At 45.4% G+C, this 21,497-nt stretch overlaps 1 protein-coding gene across 1 annotated transcript in view; it reads left to right on the forward strand.

Annotated features, from left to right (window-relative positions):
* MLLT6 (MLLT6, PHD finger containing) overlaps positions 1–21,497 on the forward strand; it is a 360,336-nt gene that overhangs the window by 10,010 nt on the left and 328,829 nt on the right. The window contains 1 exon segment of the mRNA XM_030220707.1: positions 5,721–5,800. Within this exon segment, the coding sequence (XP_030076567.1) occupies positions 5,721–5,800 (80 nt within the window).

Below are 21,497 nucleotides of genomic sequence, written 5' to 3' on the forward strand. Positions count from 1 at the left end.
TCTAGATCCCCAGCCGCCTGAAACCACTGGGAAGCTAGGGTCCATTGAGCAGATCTCATGCAAACGCGGGCCATGGGAGTCACATGAACTGTGGAGGCCATGTGGCCTAGCAATCTCAACATCTGCCGAGCTGTGATCTGCTGAGACGCTCACACCCGCGAGACGAGGGACAACAAGTTGTTGGCTCTCGCCTCTGGGAGATAGGCACGAGCCGTCGAAGAATCCAGCAGAGCTCCTATGAATTCGAGTCTCTGCACTGGAAGAAGATGGGACTTTGGATAATTTATCACAAACCCCAATAGCTCCAGGAGGCGCATAGTCATCTGCATGGACTGTAGAGCTCCTGCCTCGGATATGTTCTTCACCAGCAAATCGTCGAGATAAGGGAACACATGCACTCCCAGTCTGCGAAGTGCCGCTGCTACCACAGCCAAGCACTTCGTGAACACTCTGGGCGCAGAGGCGAGCCCAAAGGGTAGCACACAGTACTGGAAGTGACGTGTGCCCAGCTGAAATCGCAGATACTGTCTGTGAGCTGGCAGTATCGGGATGTGCGTGTAGGCGTCCTTCAAGTCCAGAGAGCATAGCCAATCGTTTTCCTGAATCATGGGGAGAAGAGTGCCCAGGGAAAGCATCCTGAACTTTTCTTTGACCAGATATTTGTTCAGGGCCCTTAGGTTTAGGATGGGACGCATCCCCCCTGTTTTCTTTTCCACAAGGAAGTACCTGGAATAGAATCCCAGCCCTTCCTGCCCGGATGGCACGGGCTCGACCGCATTGGCGCTGAGAAGGGCGGAGAGTTCCTCTGCAAGTACCTGCTTGTGTTGGAAGCTGTAAGACTGAGCTCCCGGTGGACAATTTGGAGGTTTTGAGGCCAAATTGAGGGTGTATCCTTGCCGGACTATTTGAAGAACCCACTGATCGGAGGTTATGAGAGGCCACCTTTGGTGAAAAACTTTCAACCTCCCTCCGACCGGCAGGTCGCCCGGCACTGACACTTGGATGTCGGCTATGCTCTGCTGGAGCCAGTCAAAAGCTCGTCCCTTGCTTTTGCTGGGGAGCCGAGGGGCCTTGCTGAGGCGCACGCTGCTGACGAGAGCAAGCGCGCTGGGGCTTAGCCTGGGCCGCAGGCTGTCGAGAAGGAGGATTGTACCTACGCTTACCAGAAGAGTAGGGAACAGTCTTCCTTCCCCCAAAAAATCGTCTACCTGTAGAGGTAGAGGCTGAAGGCTGCCGGCGGGAGAACTTGTCAAAAGCTGTGTCCCGCTGGTGGAACTGCTCGTCCACCTGTTCGACTTTCTCTCCAAAAATATTATCCGCATGGCAAGGCGAGTCCGCAATCCGCTGCTGGATCCTATTCTCCAGGTCGGAGGCACGCAGCCATGAGAGTCTGCGCATCACCACACCTTGAGCAGCGGCCCTGGACGCAACATCAAAGGTGTCATACACCCCTCTGGCCAGGAATTTTCTGCACGCCTTCAGCTGCCTGACCACTTCCTGAAATGGCTTGGCTTGCTCAGGGGGGAGCTTGTCCACCAAGCCCGCCAACTGCCGCACATTGTTCCGCATGTGTATGCTCGTGTAGAGCTGGTAAGACTGGATTTTGGCCACGAGCATAGAAGAATGGTAGGCCTTCCTCCCAAAGGAGTCTAAGGTTCTAGAGTCCTTGCCCGGGGGCGCCGAAGCATGCTCCCTAGAACTCTTGGCCTTCTTTAGGGCCAAATCCACAACTCCAGAGTCGTGAGGCAACTGAGTGCGCATCAGCTCTGGGTCCCCATGGATCCGGTACTGGGACTCGATCTTCTTGGGAATGTGGGGATTACTTAATGGCTTTGTCCAGTTCGCCAGCAAAATCTTTTTTAGGACATGATGCATGGGTACTGTGGACGCTTCCTTAGGTGGAGAAGGATAGTCCAGGAGCTCAAACATTTCAGCCCTGGGCTCGTCCTCCACAACCACCGGGAAGGGGATGGCCGTAGACATCTCCCGGACAAAGGCCGCAAAAGACAGACTCTCGGGAGGAGAAAGCTGCCTTTCAGGGGAGGGAGTGGGATCAGAAGGAAGGCCCTCAGACTCCTCGTCAGAGAAATATCTGATGTCCTCCTCCTCTTCCCATGAGGCCTCACCTTCGGTATCAGACACAAGTTCACGGACCTGTGTCTGAAGCCGTGCCCGGCTCGACTCTGTGGAACCACGGCCACGGTGGGAGCGTCGAGAGGTAGACTCCCTCGCCCGCACCGGCGAAGCTCCCTCCGCCGATGTCGTCGGGGAGCCTTCCTGGGAGGCGACCGCAGTCGGTACTGCAAGCGGCACCGATGTCGGAGACCTCACCCCGAGCAAGGGGCCAGCCGGCGCCTCACTCGACGGTACCGGTGGCGCAAGCACCCCCGGTACCGGAGGGGAAGGGCGCAACAGCTCTCCCAGGATCTCTGGGAGGACGGCCCGGAGACTCTCGTGCAGAGCGGCTGTGGAGAAAGACGTGGAAGCCGAAGCAGGTGTCGATGTCAGAGTCTGTTCCGGGCGTGGAGGCTGTTCTGGGCTGTCCATAGTGGAGCGCATCGACACCTCTTGAACAGAGGGTGAGCGGTCCTCTCGGTGCCGATGCTTACTGGGTGCCGACTCCCTCGGCGACCCAGAGCTCTCGGTGCCGATAAGGGAAGGGGACCGGTGTCGATGCTTCTTCGACTTTTTGGAACGAAGCATGTCACCGGAGCTTCCCGGCACCGACGAGGAGGACGTAGAATCCAGCCGTCGCTTCCTCGGGGCCGAGGCCGAAGAAGGTCGGTCTCGGGGGGGGGGGGGGGGGGCTGTACCGCAGGAGCCCTCAGGGTAGGGGGAGACCCACCCGAAGGCTCACCGCCACCAGCAAGGGAATGGACAGCCCTCACCTGCACTCCAGTCGAAGCACCACCGTCCGACGACATCAGCAGAAGTGGAGGTCCCGGTACCACTGACGCCGACGCAGCCTTCCGATGTCTCAGCCCCGATGCAGAGGGTCGATGCCGAAAAGAAACTTACCGGGGCAAAAACTGGAAATAGAGGAAAGGGAAAGACCGAAAAGGTCTTCTTCCGAAATCCTCTTTTTTTTTTTTTTTTTTTTTCTTATCGAAAAGTCAAAAGAGACGCTCGAGGTGAACTTAAGGGGCGCGAACGGCGTAACACGACCGTACCGAGCGCGGACAAAAGAAGACTGGCCGGCACGAGCCAGTTTCGGGCGGGAAGACGACCGCGCATGCACGGTGCACATTGGCGCGCGAGGGCTAGCAAAGGCTTTTGCTAGTGAAGATTCCGATTGGAGGGGCTGCCGTGGACGTCACCCATCAGTGAGAACAAGCAGCCTGCTTGTCCTCGGAGAAAGCATAGTACATTGTCATTAGCTTTTGAGTTTTCTCAGTCCAGATTATCCATTTCTAGTTGGATCCATCTGACTATTGGAGTGGCCCAAGTGTTTATGGCCTTGATGGTGTTTCCATCATTTAGTTTTGAATTTAGGACTTTCTGGACCTCCTTTAGGTATTCTAATTTTGTTTAACCTTTAACTGCTTCATGTAAGTTGTTATCAGATTCTAAAATTCTAAAGTACTTGTAACTACTATCTGTCTATGGGCAAACATTTTATCAGTTTTCCATTTTCAAATTGTATCCCTTCTGTTTCCTCAGTTTTGTCCTCTTTACACCAATCATTGCACACTTGTCAAACCTCAAATCTATCTTTTGTCTTCATTGTAAATTCTTATAGTATTTAGGAGTTATTCAATTTCATCTCTTGACTTGCAAAGCTTTAGATATCCATATACAATAAGTGGGAGATTTTTCCACTCACACATCATAGCCTAATTTTATTTTGTTTAGGATGTAAGCTAAGGGGATCAAAGCAATGTTGAATAGGAAGGGTGATAGTGAATCCCTTTGAAATATTCCCCTTCTGATATTCACAATTCCTAGTTCTTGTCCCTTTACTAACAAAGTTGTTGTCCATTGTTTCATGGCATATTTTGGATGTTTTCAACTATTATTATTATTATTATTTTGAGTAGTCATAAGTATTTATGTTAATTATTCATTTCTGTCTTCTTGCTCCTTCAGCTCTGGCCTAGGAAGAAAAAAGGTTGTTTTCTGTTGAAAATTCACCTAGATGTATTTATTTGATTAAAAAGTTCAGTCTCCTAAGTTTGGCTGAAAATAGGGGACAAATTTAGGGGCATAACTTAGGGGCCCTTCTACTAAATTGTGGTAGGTTTTTCAGTTACTGCATGTTTTAATGCAGAAATTAACATGATATAAATGCAAAGCCTGTGCACTAAATGGCATCTGCCCTGCATTTAGTACATAGGGCACACAGTTAACACATGGCCACCATGTTACATGCCTGGGCCAGTAGCTCATGCCAACATGCTGTCAGGCTGGGCATGTAACGTGTGGCCATAGGTTATCAAACAGCAGGCAGGTACCCATCGCGCTGCTACCCATTCCTGGTTCTCTCCCCAGCACAAGAAAAGACTCCCTCATGAGGTCCTCGAAATCCATAAGTACATAAGTAATGCCACACTGGGAAAAGACCAAGAGTCCATCGAGCCCAGCATCCTGTCCATGACAGTGGCCAATCCAGGCCAAGGGCACCTGGCAATTCTATACATGTTATTCCTGGAATTGTGGATTTTTCCCAAGTCCATTTAGTAGTTGTTTATGGACTTGTCCTTTAGGAAACCATCTAACCCCTTTTTAAACTCTGTCAAGCTAACCGCCTTCACCACGTTCTCCGGCAACGAATTCCAGAGACACATCAAAGTGGCCCCCGATCAATACACTGACACCTTCAACATAGAAACTCTGCCCCTGACACAGATTCCGCCTCTGACATTATCCCGACCCCCCACCCCCACCCCGATATCAGTTCCAACACACCTGGTTATAGGGAAGATAACTTCTTCTATGAAAGGATGAACCCTAGACTACCACTAGGGGTCATTGGCACTATTTTGGATTTGGGTGCCAACCGGGTGGCTGCGAAGAGGATCGCTGCCACCAGTGCTGCCCCTGGGTAAGTCCCAGGGCAAGTGAGGGTGGTGGGAGGAGGGTTGGGCTCTAGTGGGATGGGATTTCTAGGTCCAAGGGTGGAGTTTGTCAAGGGACGGGCTTGGTTTGTCAGCATTTCCATTATGAATGGGGGAGTTGGGGCTGATATCTGGAGGTTCAGGTTGTGTTAGAGTGTTTGGAGGGTCAAGATTGTGTTGAGTTAGGATTTTGTCAAGTATGGGGTTATTGTGTTGGGGGTGCTTTGATGTGTCAGGTGAATGATGCTGACTTTATTGGGGGCTACCTTAATGTGTCTGGGGATGTTGATTGGGTCTACTTTAATGTATGAGAAATGTCGGGGGGGGGGGGGGTGTTGATCAGGGGCTAGTTTGATGTCGTGACTGCTGGTAGCACAGCTGCACTTATCACCTCCTCTTGAGGTGGCAGTAAGTTCAACTGCGCTATTAGCAGTCATGACAGCTAATGTGCAATATTGACCCATGTGCTAGCTGTCACAGCTAGCTACACCTCCCACGTTACACACATTTGGTGCCCAATAGTGATTTTGTGGCCGTTCCCCTTGAGACTGCCGGATATATAAATTGGAGCATGTCTGCTTTGGATCAGTATAAACTGTTTACTGCATACAAGCTGGAAAGAAGATACTGCATCTATTGTCTAATCAATTACAACTTTTCTCCTAGCTTGCTATGGTATTGTCCAAGTTCCCACAGGACCATGGTTCTGTCGAAAATGTGAATCCCAGGAGAGGGCCGCCAGGGTGGTGAGTACAAACTTAAAATATCTTTACAGTTATATTAATATTAATACATGCATTATTCATTCATTCAGTTACACTAGTGCACCTAAGCTAAAAATAATGATCCCTAGGCCCTGGAAGGGCATTATAAGACACTTAAGCATGACATGGTAGAGCTTCACACAGTTCTCCAACAAGCAGAGTTGTTATAAGCTTAAATGTTTTTTTATTTTTCCAGATACTGTGTAGAATACAGTGAATGGCTAGTTTGCTAAAGCCTTCAGAGACCATTATGCTTGAACACTAAAGACTTTACATGTCATTATGGCCCTTATTTTAGAAGCTCTATTTGTGTTTTGGATGTCTGAAAACTGGCATTTAGACCTCCATATTTCATGAATGTCCAAATCCCTATTTTATAAAGCCAGAATACAGATGTCAAAAAACTGCATTATGTACTTATTGCAAGGGGGCATGGTCTGGGTGTGTTTTGGGCAAGACTAGGGAGGTGCCAAAGTATGGACGTCCAACTTCTATTTCAGAAGAGGAAGGGATGTCTATGTCCAAAGAGATGGGTGTTTGTATTTAGACCTGGTACTCGGCATGTCCAGGTTACAGAAAGGTGCTCCGATTTGAGCAGCTCTCCACTGGAAGGTTTAAGGGAAGTTATCCTTTTAATTTCCCAATGGTTGCTGCCCTCTCTCCCTCCCCCCCCCTAAAAAAAAAAGGGAAACAGCACAGGATTCTGGGCTCTGTGACAATTTCACAGTACTAAATTTATTTTTCAAATTAATTTCTTATATACCACCTGCAAGCCCAAAGACTATCAAAGCAGTGTAATATCTTTATTTTTCTGTCCTAGAAGAGCTCACAATTAAAAAAAATAATAATAATTACAAATAGCTGCCCTGGTATTTGAGCCAGGGTCCCCAGGTTCTCAGCTCTCTGCTCTAAATGTTAAAGAGCGGCCACTCCTCCACTCCACTCCACATGAATGTCTATGTGGCCATTTTATAACATGGACGTTCCTATGCTGCCACAATGATGTCCGTGACCCTTGTTCCTCCCTGTTCATAGTTTGGATGTTTCAGTTTGTAAAATGGATGTTCATGTTCATAACCTGCACTCGGACCTCCATTTCACATGTATTTTAGAACAGGCCGTACATCAGCACATCCTGTTCTAAAATACAAGTACCGCCAGCAATGAATCAACATGGACATTATTATCCTGAGTTAAATATCCTTTCTAAAATGCCGTTCCATATCTGTACCTGCAGTTCAGGATAAGACACTGAAAATTCTCTAATCAAAACATATCAAAAATAAAAATGCCTGGAACTTTTATTTTCCAACAAGACTTGGACTCAGTGGTGTGCTGGAGCAGGCTCTCACGGGCTCACGAGAGTCGTTTAAGTTTTTAAGAATTTTGGGAGCCGGTTGTTAAAGTAGGTCTCCCCATGACTACTTTAACAACTGACTCCCAAAATGTGGGCTTGGGCCCCCTCCTGAATTCTCTTTTACTTTGCTGGCAATGATGCTGGCCCCACCAGCCAAGTAAATAGACTGCTGCTGCTCCCTGCTCCTTGTTTCTGACTCTGAGCATCAGGTTGGGACTTTTCATGCAAGCGCAAGAAGGTTCCATCATGTTGCTCAGAGCCAGAAACAAGCAGCAGAGAATGGTGGCAGTCCATTTATTGGCTGGTGGGGCTCGGCAAAGGTATGCCTCGCGTGCCTGCACAAGGGAGGGGAGAGAGAGGCATGTATTCCTCCTCCCCCAAATTTCAGGGCCGGCTATGCCCGGAGAGAGAGCCCGTTGTTACAAATTTACCAGCACACCCCTGCTTGGACTGTTAGAAAAATGGCATTAAAGAACTTACAAGTTCCATTTTATGGAAAAAAAAGTCTTTGCTTTTCCAGATGTTACAAAACAGACCCAGGCTAGAAGGAAGGAGTTTCTGGCATTAAGATCTGCTACATTAGCCTTGGGTGCTTCCTTCAACCTAAACTATCCATGCAAATGCAATGTAAAATATTTAGGGGTTAAGTATGTAGTTTTTGTTTCTGAGCATTTGAAACAATTTATTAGTCAGAAAAAGGTCTTATAATTTGTGTTGGAGCTAAGTAGATCTGATTAGTCTTAAAAATGAGATAATTAGGAAAATAGCGATCTATACTGTTAAGCCCTTCTTTAATTTTACTTTATTTTTGAATGATATGTGAAACTTGACTCCTGAGTACTGATGCTCTTGCCCCTACATTTTGGGGTCTAATACAAGTTGATTAAGACTGTTTTCTTGTTTAATATTCCATTTGGGAAAATTTCCTATAATTTGTTTAAACTGTTTTGCTTTTTCAAGAATACATTCTTGTAAATATATGAAACTGATAAATAAAGAAATTTAAAAAAATGCCTGGAGCAAGGTCAGCAACCAAACTCATACCAGGAATAGTTTAGTTTCAGCACCTTAACTTGTAGGTGTACAATCAAAATGGACAGCTTCCAAATCTCTAGCAAATGTCTTAAACAAGTTCTTTACTGTAGCAGGAAAAGCAGTTAGGTCTTAAATTCAAGCACCTAGAAAAAGTTATTAGAGCACAACTTTTTTTTTCTGTGTTTGGAAATCCAATTCTTCATAGTGACTCATAAAAATGATCAGTTTCTAAAGCAACAAAGTTCTGATGCAGATGTCATCATTATCTGTCCCAGCTTTCTTATAGATAACTGTTGGTCCATCTTTTCCTAGGACTGCCTGGATTTTTTTTTCTTCCCCTGTAGATTTATAGGGAAAATCTTCTTTTGGGAATCCCCTGTGTATTGTTCTTTCTACTTTTGTTTCCATTGTTCGTTGATTTTTGAATTTCTCTTTCCCAGAACAGATATGGAGCAGCAGTTTTCCTGTATTTTCATTCCTAATTCTTAAAAATTTAGGGGCTGATATTCAGCTGGAGATAACGAGGTAGGAGCCGCTCCTACCCAGGTATCTTCTGCTGACCTGGTTTTTCCTGGATTTTCAGTGGCACATGGTGCCACTGACAATCCGGGGAGATTGCTGCAGCACTGTCCAGTTAGTGTTGGGTCGAGGTAGAGGCAGAGTCAAGGTGGAACTGGGAGTAACCCAGGGATCATCAATATTCAGTAGCAGTGCTCAGATAACTATCCATTTAACTTAAAACAGTTGAATATCAGCAGTACCCAATAACTCCCAGCAGACCACCAACTGCTTGGATATTCAGTGCTGGTACATGGATAGGTGCTAGCACTGAATATATGGGCACAGTTTATCTGGTAGCTTCTTTTTTTGATAACACCCTTATTAGCATATCCAGAGAAAGTTTTGATGGGGCTGTAGCTTTATGCAATTCAAGTTGTGCTAGACTATGAAAAATAGCTGAGCTTGTGTGTTGCTTTTTCTCTCGATTTTAAACTTTTCACTCTTTGCCATCACTTTCTGAGGGTTTCTGAAAAAAGGCAATAGTCCATAATCCTGGACAATAAAGAGGTGGATAATCCCAATAGCAGATCGATTATTTATTTATTTATTAGGATTTATCTACCATGGTTTTGAAGAAATTCACTCAAGGCAACTAAACTGATGAAATCTTAAAAAGTTCTTCTGCTACTCTGCTGAAACTCGCAGACCAGCTGCTGTGACTCAGAGCTTTTGATAGTTTTTATCTAATGTGTACAATATGGTATTTTATTTATTGCATTTGTATCCCACATTATCCCACCTCTTTGCAGGCTCAATGTGGCTTACAATACATCATGGATAGTGGAAATGAGAGGAGAATAGACATTTGGTGTTACAGAAGGATTTTGTTTTACAATTCTGAAGTTGTTTATGCTGCTTTGTACAAATTTCTGTTTGGAAAAGCAGCACTTATGTTACATTTTTGTTTCATTTAATTTAAAAAAGCAAAGTTCCTCTAGAGTTTGGATTAGGGAACTCCACACTTATGGAGCCTAATGTTTACCATAAATTGTATCCTTTGAAAAAATACTAAGGGCCCTGTTTATTAAGCCACACTGTAGGCGTGCTGACGTTTTTAGAGCGTGCTAAAAATTAGCGCATGCTAACACTGGAGACACCCATAGCATTTTTAGCGCACGCTAATGCTAGAGACACCCAGAGGAATATATGGGTGTCTCTAGCGTTAGCACGTGCTAAAAATGCCAGTGTGTCTTAGTAAACAGGGCCCTAAGAATTGACTTATCAAATACATCAGTCAAATTGATAACTTTGTTTTTGACAGATACATTGCACTTAGTGTTGATCTGAGTGTGCTACAGAAACCAGTAATTTTTTTTTCTATATTATGGTCCTCTTTTACTAAACTACGCTAGTGATTCCCGGCGTGGGAAGTGCACCACAGCCCATTCAAGCTGCATTGCATTTGCAGCTCAGGAATCGCTAGTGCGGTTTAGTAAGAGAGGCCCTATGGGTTTCTTTTACAAAGCTGCACTAGCAATTCTCACACAGCAAATGAGAAGAAGCCCATAGGAACTGAATGAGCTTCCTCTCATTTGCCGCACCAAGAATCGGTAGCATGGCTTTGTAAAAGAGGCCCTATTTGAGGTGGAAGAATAGCCTAGCGGTTTAAGCAGAAGGGCTATTAGCATTTGAGATGTGCATAAACCAGCACTTAAAAGTTTATCTTGCGTAATGCTAATAAATACATAAATGTCTAAGGGGCCATTTTCTGCAGTAAAAAGTGGTCTTAGCATGCCCTTACACAGGTCTTTCCCATGTGCAAAGGTCATTGTTTTACTGCAGCTGACACTATTCTCCTCTTTTGCTACCTCCCTCCAGACACTCTTCTCCCTTGTTGTCCCGATCTCTCCATTTTTACTCTGTGTGAAAACACAACTATTTATGGGATCTGCAGGGTGTATTTAGGAAGCTCAGTACCATAGGAGCCAACTTTTCAAAATGATTGGGGGTGCTCAACTTGGCACACATTACCATATATGTAAAAAAAGAAAACAAAGTGTGATAGGGTCATGGGCACAACTGACCAAGCTGTATTTAAGTGTGGAGCATAACAGGTAGTGCGCACACTGGGAGACTCATGGAAAGCTCAGATGCCCAGATGATTGAAAGCCCTGTGCTGTTCCAAATACCGCTCTAAAAATAGCGCTGGAACAGCGCGGGGCTTTACCGCCCCTATGATCAGAGATAATAGCATGCAAATTTATGTGCGCTATTATCTCAGGCTGTTTATTCTCTGCTTGCACAGCTCCACTCCCCATCACTCAGCCTCCTTTTTTTTTTTCTCTTTAGAGCTTTCAGATACTTCCAGCTCTTTGCAGCAACATTCTTTCTCCCAACCAGTAACCACTTTCAGTTCAATTCACCCCTTCATAGTCTTCTCTATTCCTTCTCACAACTCTACTCCCAGCCTCTGCCTACTTTACTCAGCCTCTGTTCCACTTACAAGTACTTTTTGTCTCTTCCAGCCCTTCACAGCAGAAATCTCTCCCTGTCACAAATCCCTTTCAACCCCCTTCAACCCTTCCTAGACCTCTCTATTTCTCACCCCACAGCTCCACTCCCAGCACATGTCCCCATCACCTCTCCCCATTACATCTCTATTCTGTTTCTTCCAGCCTTTCACAGCAGAATTCTCTCTCCTAGGCAGTAACTCCTTTCACTTACCCCTTCTTATTCCTCTCCCTACAGCTCCACTCTCACCCTGTTCACATCACCTAGCTTCTCTTCTCCCATATACAGCTCCTTTCTGCCTCTTCCAGCCCTTTACAGCAGAATTCCTTCTCCCAGCCAGTAACCATTTTCAGTTCCTTTCACTCCTTCCTAGCACCCTCTATTCCTCTCCCCACAACTGTACTCCCAATACATGTGAAACTTCTCAGGCCAGGAACCATACAGTACTCCTGGAGGTTTAAGGATAACTGGAACTTTATTTGAAACTGTATCAAATAGCAATTCTGTATCAATGATCTTTCTTTCTTTAGCACAGTCAGTAAAAAGAGATAGCTCAAGTAACTCCAAATCAACCTCAGTCATCAGTGGGCACGAATAGGAGGGGAGAGTTTAGTAAGTTCGACTCAGGAGAGAGATCTTGGGGTGTTGGTGTCAGAGGATCTGAAGGTGAAAAAACAATGTGACAGAGCGACGGCTGTGGCCAGAAGGATGCTAGGCTGCAGAGAAGGGTATAGCCAGCAGAAGAAAGGAGGTGTTGATGCCACTCTACAAGTCGTTGGTTAGGCCTCACTTGGAATATTGTGTTGAGTTTTGGAGGCTGTATCTTGCTAAAGATGTAAAAAGACTGGAAGCGGTGCAAAGAAAAGCTACAAAAATGGTATGGGATTTGCGTTGCAAACCGTACTAGGAGAGACTTGCCAACCTGAACATGTATACCTTGGAGGAATGGAAAAACAGGGGTGACATGATACAGACGTTTAAATATTTGAAAGATATTAATCCTCAAACGAACCTTTTCCGGAGATGGGAAGGTGGTAGAACTAGAGGACATGAATTGAGGTTGAAGGGGGGCAGACTCAGGACTAATGTCAGGAAGTATTTTTTCACGGAATGGGTGGTAGATATGTGGAATGCCCTCCCGTGGGAGGTGGTGAAGATGAAAACGGTAATGGAATTCAAACATGAGTGGGATAAACACAAAGGAATCCTGTTTAGAAGGAAAGGATCTATGGAATCTTAGCAGAGATTGGGTGGTGACGCCGATAATTGGAGAGTAAAACCAATGCTGGGTGGACTTCTATGGTCTGCGCCTGATAGTGGCTGCATAGATATGGATGGGCTGGAGTGTAAATTTTAAGGGGCTTCGATGGTAGCTTCAGAACTTTTTATACATGAACACTGCTGGGCAGACTTTTACGGTCTGTGCCCTGAGAAAGGCGGGGACAAATCAAACTTGGGTATACATATAAAGTATCACATACCATGTAAAATGAGTTTATCTTGTTGGGCAGACTGGGTGGACCGTTCAGGTCTTTATCTGCCGTCACCCAGCAGGAATCTTTGTAAAGAGCGGTTTCTCTTACAGGGCCATACACTCAGGCACAACCCTGTGATTACTATCCTGTAGCCAGAGCTAATTCCTCCTCCTGACAAACTCCTTATACTTGACGGGTTGGGACCCCCTCTGTGGCTGTCTTCATCCATGGGTATTGCCATATGGTTAACACCCGGCTGTGAGCAGAGCACGTCATGCCCTGAGCCCCGGTTATGGGCTGGACTCCCCAATCCGCCTGAGGTTTGGTTTCTTGTACCCACTGCTATGAAATTGATCACCACTGTTCCCCTCTTGGATCAGCTAAACTGGAGTTGGCAATTCAGGATCCCCCTTAATCTTCTAAGGGTCACTTGGCAGGGGACTTGTAACAGTTCAGAATCTAGCCAACCAAGTACAATTTTCCCCATTTACTATATTTATTACCTACCAAACTCCTTCCCACTCTGTGGCTCTGCAAATCAGGGCATTCCCTTATTGAAAATTTTTTTTATGACCCTCCCTGGGCTGGGTCCCACCCACTCAGGGCCTCTGTTAAAGATTCCAGTTCTAACCAAGGGTTATTACACATGTCCTCATCACCCAGCCTCTTTTCCTCTTGCAGTTGCTTTCTGCCACCTCCAGATCTTCACGGCTGATTCTCTCTCCCAGCCAGTAATCCCTTTCAAACCCCTTCACCCTTCCTTGCTTCTCTGTTCCTCTCCCAGTACTTCTCTGTCTTCTTTTACTTTAATTGCTAAACATATTATTGTAGCAACACATGCAAAATTGCTATGTCAGTAAAGTTATGTGACTCGGTATCATTTCCTTTTCTCGGTGTCTATCTGCTGCTATTCACCTCCCCGTTGGCAGCTACAGACAGGAAGTGCCTGTACCCTTGGTTACAGCAGCTCCCTCCTATCCCTGACACAGCAATCCATCTAGCAGGCTGCAAAACAGCGTGTCTTCCTCATGTAGCTCAATGGTCATACATTCCAGCCGATAGGCTACAGGGGGAGGTGGGAGCAGTAACTGGGATATAGATACATTTCCTTTGCTTTGCTGCTCTGCAGCATGGAGATTTCTGCTCTAAATTTAATAAAGTATATCATAAAAATATTGGGTGCACCCAGTCACCTAAAGCACCTATGCCCAGTACTAAATGTTTTCTCCCACTTTTGGTATATGGGAAGAATTCTTGGTACATACAGCACTTTGTGTGTTCAAGTCTCAATGGAAGAGTAGTAAAATTAGAAGGGAATAGGAGATTTCAGGATGGGATTGGACTTTTTTTTATATGCTCTATTTAAATATGTCATTCATGAAGTATTTTTACCAAGGCAATATTTAATGGACTTGTGTGGAAAAATATTTACAGTATTTTAAATATGGGATTACTACTACTACTACTTAACATTTCTAAAGCGCTACTAGGGTTACGCAGCGCTGTACAATTTAACATGGAAGGACAGTCCCTGCTCAAGGAGCTTACAATCTAAAGACAAGTGTACAATCTAAAAGACAGGTGTACAATCTAGAGACAAGTGTACAATCTAAAAGACAAGTGTAGAGTCAATCTGATAGGGCATACTATATTTACCGAAAGGTTAGGTGCCGAAGGCAGCATTGAAGAGGTGAGTTTTAAGCAGAGATTTGAAGATGGGTAGGGAGGGGGCTTGGCGTAGGAGTTGAGGAAGATTGTTCCAGGCTTAGGGTGAGGCAAGGCAGAATGAGCGGAGCCTGGAGTTGGCAGTGGTGGAGAAGGGTACTGAAAGGAGGGATTTGTCCTGTGAGCGGAGGTTACAGGCGGGAGCATAGGGGGAGATGAGGGTAGAGAGGTAGTGAGGAGCTGCAGACCGGGTGCATTTGTAGGTAAGGAGTAGAAGCTTGAATTGTATGCGGTATCTGATCGGAAACCAGTGAAGTGACTTGAGGAGAGGGGTGATATGAGTATATCGGTTCTGGTGGAATATAAGACATGCGGCAGCGTTCTGAACAGATTGAAAGGGGGATAGATGGCTAAGTGAGAGGCTGGTGAGGAGTAAGTTGCAGTAGTCAAGGCGAGAGGCAATGAGAGCGTGGACGAGAGTTTGTGTGGTGTGCTCAGAGAGGAAAGGGCGAATTTTGCTGATGTTGAAGAGGAAGAAGCGACAGGTCTTGGCATGCACTTGATATACCGCCTTTCTGTGGTACAACCAAAGCAGTTTATGTATTCAGTGGCATTTTAGTTAAGTTGTGGAAATAGGAATATAGATGTTTTTGCCAAAAGATTTAGAGCCTGTGACATATTTTACAAATGCAGAACTGCTGTCTACAGGTAATCATGATTTTTAAAATATGTTTACTGTAAAATCGATATATCTCCATCCCCTGACCAATCTGTCTAAAGGACTGTCAAAACCGTAGAGCACATCAATAGCAATGTCTCAAAATGTGTGAACATGAAATGTGTAAATAAACCAACGTACCCAAGGGTGTCCATGAAGCTGAAAATTATCCACAGAAGCCTACACCAGCATGCTCTGCTCTCATAGGACAGGTACATAGCATCTATTTGGTCCTTGCAGCATCCTGGGTTTCCAAGCAGCACCTGCAGGGAAAATGTCTAGCGCCGCTAGTGGCAGTGATGCAGACTATATAGCTCTCGGAGCAACATGTATAGTGCAAGATGTTTAGTGCTAAGCGTCTTCCACCCTTGGATGGCACTATATATTTTGCAAGATGTAGAGTCCCTGTTTGTAGGGGAAGCCGTCTAGCTCTGTGCTACACATACACTGGCCCTCCCAGCAATGACGTGCCCAGTCCTGTGGTTGTGGGCCCCCTGATCACTATATATATACCGCACTTCTGTTGAGCTCTCATATGCACATGGAAGATGGAGGCCAGGAGGTAGAGAGATATCTCTGACAAGAAATCAGACTACCTCGCCCTGCAGGTTGAGGGTTCCCCTTCAGTTGATGCTCCCTCCTGCCACTAGCCCCTCCCCCTACTGCCTGTGGTGTTGACCATGATTCCCAGGAGCCATAATAGGTGGGTGAAGTCTGGCAGGAGTTCACCAGTGTCTATGGGGACCTGCTGCTGGCCTTTACCTACACAGGATCATGAGCCTCAGGGTCATCACAATGGAGAGGATGCGGCCGAGATACATGCCTTGACAGTGTCTATGAGCCACCTAGAGGACGTATCTCAGCTTCCCTATCCCATTCTGCCTCCTTACCGTAATTGTAATAACTGTTGCACCATCACTAGAGCTGGAGGCCAGGCGCCACCCTGTTATGTTGCCATCATGCTGTTACTTGTATATATTGTACAGCGAAGTGGTTCAGTTCTGTGTTGTGGCAGGGACGTAGCTAGACACCCAGTTTTGGGTGGGTCTGAGCCCAAAGTGGATGGGCACAACAACCTTCCCCCCCACCAGGTGATTGGGGGGGTTACTTACCCCACTTTCCTTACCCCTCCCCCCCCCCCCCCCCGGGTACCTTTAAATCCTTTAGGTCCTCGCCAACAGCGAGCAGCAACTCATTCCTCTTGCTCAGGCCAGCTCTGAGCCGTCCATCGGCAACTTCCTGGTCCCATGAACAGGAAGTTGCATCTGAGGGAAGGTTTGGGCCAGTGCAAGTAGGGTGAATGTGTTGCTGCTGGCAAAGAACTAAAGGATTTTAAAGTACTGGGGGGAGGTGTGGGTTGGGGGAGTGGAGTTAAGTGACTCCCTGATCTCCTGGAGGGAAACATGATTGGGAGTCTTCAGCTGGCAGGGCTTGGGATCCTCACCAGCTACACTGTTGTTGTGTCACTGCTGGGTGGGCCTGCCAAGTCCCAAGTGGTTGGGTCTGTGCCCACTCGGGCCCACTAGTGGTTACGCCACTGTGTTGTGGGCAAGATATATATGTTATTTGTTATTTGTACAGTTAGACATCTATTTCTGTAGGAACTACAGCATCATGTAAGGGATTGTGAAGGAGTCTATAGGATGCTGCCACTTCCTCTAAAGGATTCTGCCTCACTATGTCAGAACCACCTTATGGTCCATAGCCCTGTCCAAGGGGGACATGACAAGGGAGGCGAAGAGCCAGGGAAACAGGAACTAGGGGGTATAAAAGCTTGGGACATTGTTAGGTTAAGGAGGGTCAGAGGGAAGCAGTAACACCCAACTGCATTTGCCTCCATCACGCATTTATCAGTTACAGCCACGACAGCAGGTAGGCCAAGTTCAATTTGTGACCTTACAACTTGATATCTTTGACCCGGACGACTCAGGCCAGCTGATACTAACTGTTAAGACTGTACTGGTAACTCTGGGAACCTAGACCAGAACCCAGCACTGTTATGTTGTTTTGTTGAAAGATGGTAATGCTTGCTGTGGGTCTGCAGGAGCAGGCCTCGAAAGTACATTTCTAAGGACTAGCTTTATGTTTACTTCCCTTCCCCCACCTGTGACTGGAACAGGACCCTACGAAATACGAAAGCGCAAAACCCCTCAGAGAAAGATTACATTGGCTCCCATTAAAAGATCGAATTGTATTCAAAACCTGCACCCTGGTTCATAAAATTATTCATGGAGAGGCCTCGTTATACATGTCAGACCTCATAGACTTACCAGCAAGGAACAGAAAAAGATCATCACACACTCTCTTGAACCTCCATTACCCCAGTTGCAAAGGACTTAAATATAAATCAATTTATGCTTCTAGCTTCTCCTACATCAGCACGCAACTGTGGAATGCACTACCAACTGCCATAAAAACTATGCACGTTCTGACAGACTTCCGTAAACTACTAAAGACTAAATTGTTCAAAGAGACATACCTAAAAGATCCTCCATAATGACCAGACATCAAAACCTTACCAATTCAAGTTAACATTGAACTCTTTTTAGTTGTTTACTTTATTCACATGACTACTGTTGAATGTTTTTACATTTACCCTTGATCTTTAATCCCTGAAGTGAACTGTATATCTACTTCTTATAACTTATCCTATATTTTCTGTACTTAAATGCAATAATACTCTGTATTTCTCATTCCGGAATGGCGATCGCCATTACGGCATAATGTAAGCCACATTGAGCCTGCAAATAGGTGGGAAAATGTGGGATATAAATGCGGCAAATAAAATAAATATTATTTTGTGCACCTTAATCCAGTGTGTGGCCTAGTTTATCCTGGCTCAAGGACCCACCCTTGTTCATGTTACCACAGGGATATATACATTTATTTTTCATAATACTAATGTTGCGTATGTTATGCAGTGCACTTGAGTGCATATCGCCTTTATATCTCCAAAACTGTTTTTTTTTTTCAGTTTCAGCCGAAACTGAAACAGCTACCGAAACTTTCTATACGCTTTTGGTTGAAACTGAAACCGAAAACTAAAGTTTGGTTGTCTGAATGTGAACCAATGAAACCCCTGGTGATTGTTAGAGCTTGCAGTCGGCAGCCCTCTGCTAAACCCACAGGAGATTATTACCCTCCAGTTTGAGGAACTGCAAGCACAGGTTGACAACTGGGAGAGCTATTTCAACAAAGGCTTTTCTACAAGTTTGGCACATTTAAGTTCCCAAGCCCATGCTGATGCAGTTAAATATCCTCTGAGATAGGAACTTTGTGAGAACTTGTTAAAAAATAAATCATGATTACCAGCTTTTTATGCTTACACAAACTATGCAGTAACAAGAGAAAGTAGCACTGAGATGTTTCCTGTTCTCTATTTAGTTATGGTTCAATCATTTTTATTAATGTTCAACTGTCCAAACATCTTAACATTTCTGTTTTATCCTCAATTTTGGTATCACTTAAGTATACATAAACAGAACTCACTCAACTAGAACATCATAGAATTATTTCCCCCTTTTTCTCCCCTCCCCTGCTCTCCCATCCTCTGTAATCCTGTTAGTGTTTCAACCCTACACTCCCCTCTACCTCCCTTCCCCCCTTCCCCTATTGTTTTACACTTCAAGGTTGCTACAGACTTGTATATCAATGTTGAGATCAAGAAAAAGTTCAAATGTTCAACAGGCGGCCTCTTGCCGCCGGGGGCAAGGTCATCCAAAACGGTGCCCATCGTGTTTTAAATCTCTTTCCTGCTGATGATGAGATGTCTCCCACTCCAACTCTCTCCAGGCGCAACAATGTTATCATTTGTGTGCGCCATTGCTGGACACTTGGTTCTGTTGCAGACAACCAATTTATAAGGATAACCTTTTTTGCCATGACAGTGGTCCGCACTGCAAAGTCTCGCAAACCTTTTGGTGTTGGTTTTCCCAAAGCCGGTTGGCCGAACATCAGTTTGGTGTCCAATTGCCAACTTGCCGCCCACCATCTGCTCACTTGCTGTGTAACTTGTGTCCAAAAACGTTTAATATGTGAGCAGTTCCAAAACATGTGTCCTAAAGTTGCACCTTCCCCTCCGCACTTAGAGCAAGCGCCATCTGGTGATATTCCCATATGGAAAGCTCTTCTTGGCGGGATATACCAGCGTAGAACAAATTTATATTGTAACTCCCAGTGCGACTGTGCCCACATTGACCTTCTCATTGACAAAATGTGTGTTCTGTATATTTCTTCAGGTAGTGTTAGTCCCAAGTCCATATTCCATGCTTGGGCTATAGCATTATATTGTAATTCTGGTGCTGTATCTCTGATGTGTCTGTGGTGGAAGGATAGCGGCACCTTCTGTTGTGCAGGGAGTGAAAAGGCATCTGCTAATTCTTCTTGGACGTCCTCCGTTAGATTCTCCCATTCCAAACTGTTCACATAGTGCCGCAGTTGATAATAATGAAATATATCAGTATCCGGCAGGGAGAATTCCTTCTGCAATTCGGGAAACGTTTTAAGCTTCCCTTCTACAGTCAGTACGTGATACAGGTAAGTAATCCCTTTAGTCTTCCACACTACAAATCTAGGGTACAGGTTTCCCGGTGGAAAGGAGGGGTTCCCACAGAGTGCCAGAAATGGTGTGACTGTGTGTTTAAACTGGTGCAACCTGCACACCCAACGCCACACCGCTCGCGCGGTGGGCATAATCCCTGTCAATTCAAGAACCTCTGAGATAACACTGGTTCCTGAATGCAACATATGGCTAAAATGAGTCTCCCCAGTCAATTGTAACTCCATGGTTGTTGCTGTGTAGTGTTGTGTATCTCTATACCAATCTGTTATATGTCTCATCCCTCCTGCTACCGTAATGTGCCTCAAACTGATCAAGCCCAGACCCCCGTATTCTGCCGGGATCTGCAATATAGTTAAAGGAGCTCTTGGTTTCTTGCCCTTCCACAAAAATGTTTGTGTGATTCGATTCAACTGTTTTTCATCTTTACTTTTTAAATATAATGGTAAGACCTGAAAAGTATATAGCCATCTGGGTATAATGATCATATTAAATAGCGCTATCCGGCCCAATAGTGATAATGGGTATATAGACCAGGTGCGTAATGCTGCACTTGTGTCTGTCATTAATTTTGTAACATTGACTTCATACAGCCTGGAAAGATCTTTTGGGATCCGTACTCCTAAATACTTAAGAGAGTCCCCCACCCATGCTAAGGGGAATTGATTTTTCCAAGATGCATTGTCTTCCCCCATTATGTTGAGTACCTGTGTTTTCTGAACATTAAGGGTAAAACCCGATAGCACCCCAAAACCTTCTATGATAGAAAGCAGATTCGGTAGGGAGTCTCTAGGATTTTGCATTACCACCAGAAGGTCGTCCGCAAACGCCAACACTTTTACCAGTTCTCCACCCACATCTATCCCTTCCACCTCTCTTCCCCTCTGAATAGTCTGGATAATAGGCTCTATTGTTAGTATAAATAGTAATGGAGAGAGGGGGCACCCCTGTCTGGTACCTCTGCTCACTGGGAACACTTCTGTTTTCACTCCATTGATACTTATTAATGCTTTGGGATTTGCATATAGTGTCTGAATCACCTGCAGGAACCAGCCTCGAAATCCCATGTGACCCAACACCCCAAACATATATTGCCAGTTTACTTTATCAAAAGCCTTTTCGGCGTCGAGGCTAACCGCCAAAGCTGGTGTTTCCCGCTGTTGGCAGTGTGCAATGGCTAGTAACAATTTTCGCATGTTTTTAACTATTTGTCTGTTTTGAACAAATCCCACCTGTTCCTTGCCGATCAACTCAGGCAATATACGGGCAAGTCTGTCTGCTAGTATTCTTGCCAATATCTTTACTTCAACATTCAGCAGGGAGATTGGCCTGTATGAATCTGCCTTATCTGCTGATTTCCCGGGTTTCAACAACAAGATTATTTGTGCCTCATTGGCGTAATCTGGGAATGCACCTTGAGCCACCACTTGGTCATAGTATGCTGTTAAGGGCCCTGTGAACTGCGTCTGTAATAGTGTATAAAATTCCCCAGTGAGTCCATCGGGCCCAGGCGCTTTAAAGTGTTTTAACGTTTTTAAAACCTTTTGTAGTTCCTTCCCAGATGTAGGTTCATTCAATTGGGTTATCCCCTGTTGCCCCACTTGTGGTAGCCCCAACGCTGTCAAGTGTTCTTCTAGTTGTTGTTGATCTCTCTGGCCTGGGGACGTATATAACTTAGAAAAATGCATTTTCAATATCTCTGCTATTTTTTTCTGAGTTATTCTGAGCTTTTCCTTGTTGATCCCTTATGGTAGTGATAACTCGAGAGGGTCCCCATGCTTTTGTTATGCGAGCCAGCAGTGGGCCTACCCTGTCTCCATATTTTTGATAGTGTAAGGTTCTTGTAGCCCTCTCATGCA

This window comes from Microcaecilia unicolor, chromosome 12, assembly GCF_901765095.1.
Source record: "Microcaecilia unicolor chromosome 12, aMicUni1.1, whole genome shotgun sequence".
In the NCBI taxonomy this organism is placed as follows: Eukaryota; Metazoa; Chordata; class Amphibia; order Gymnophiona; family Siphonopidae; genus Microcaecilia; species Microcaecilia unicolor.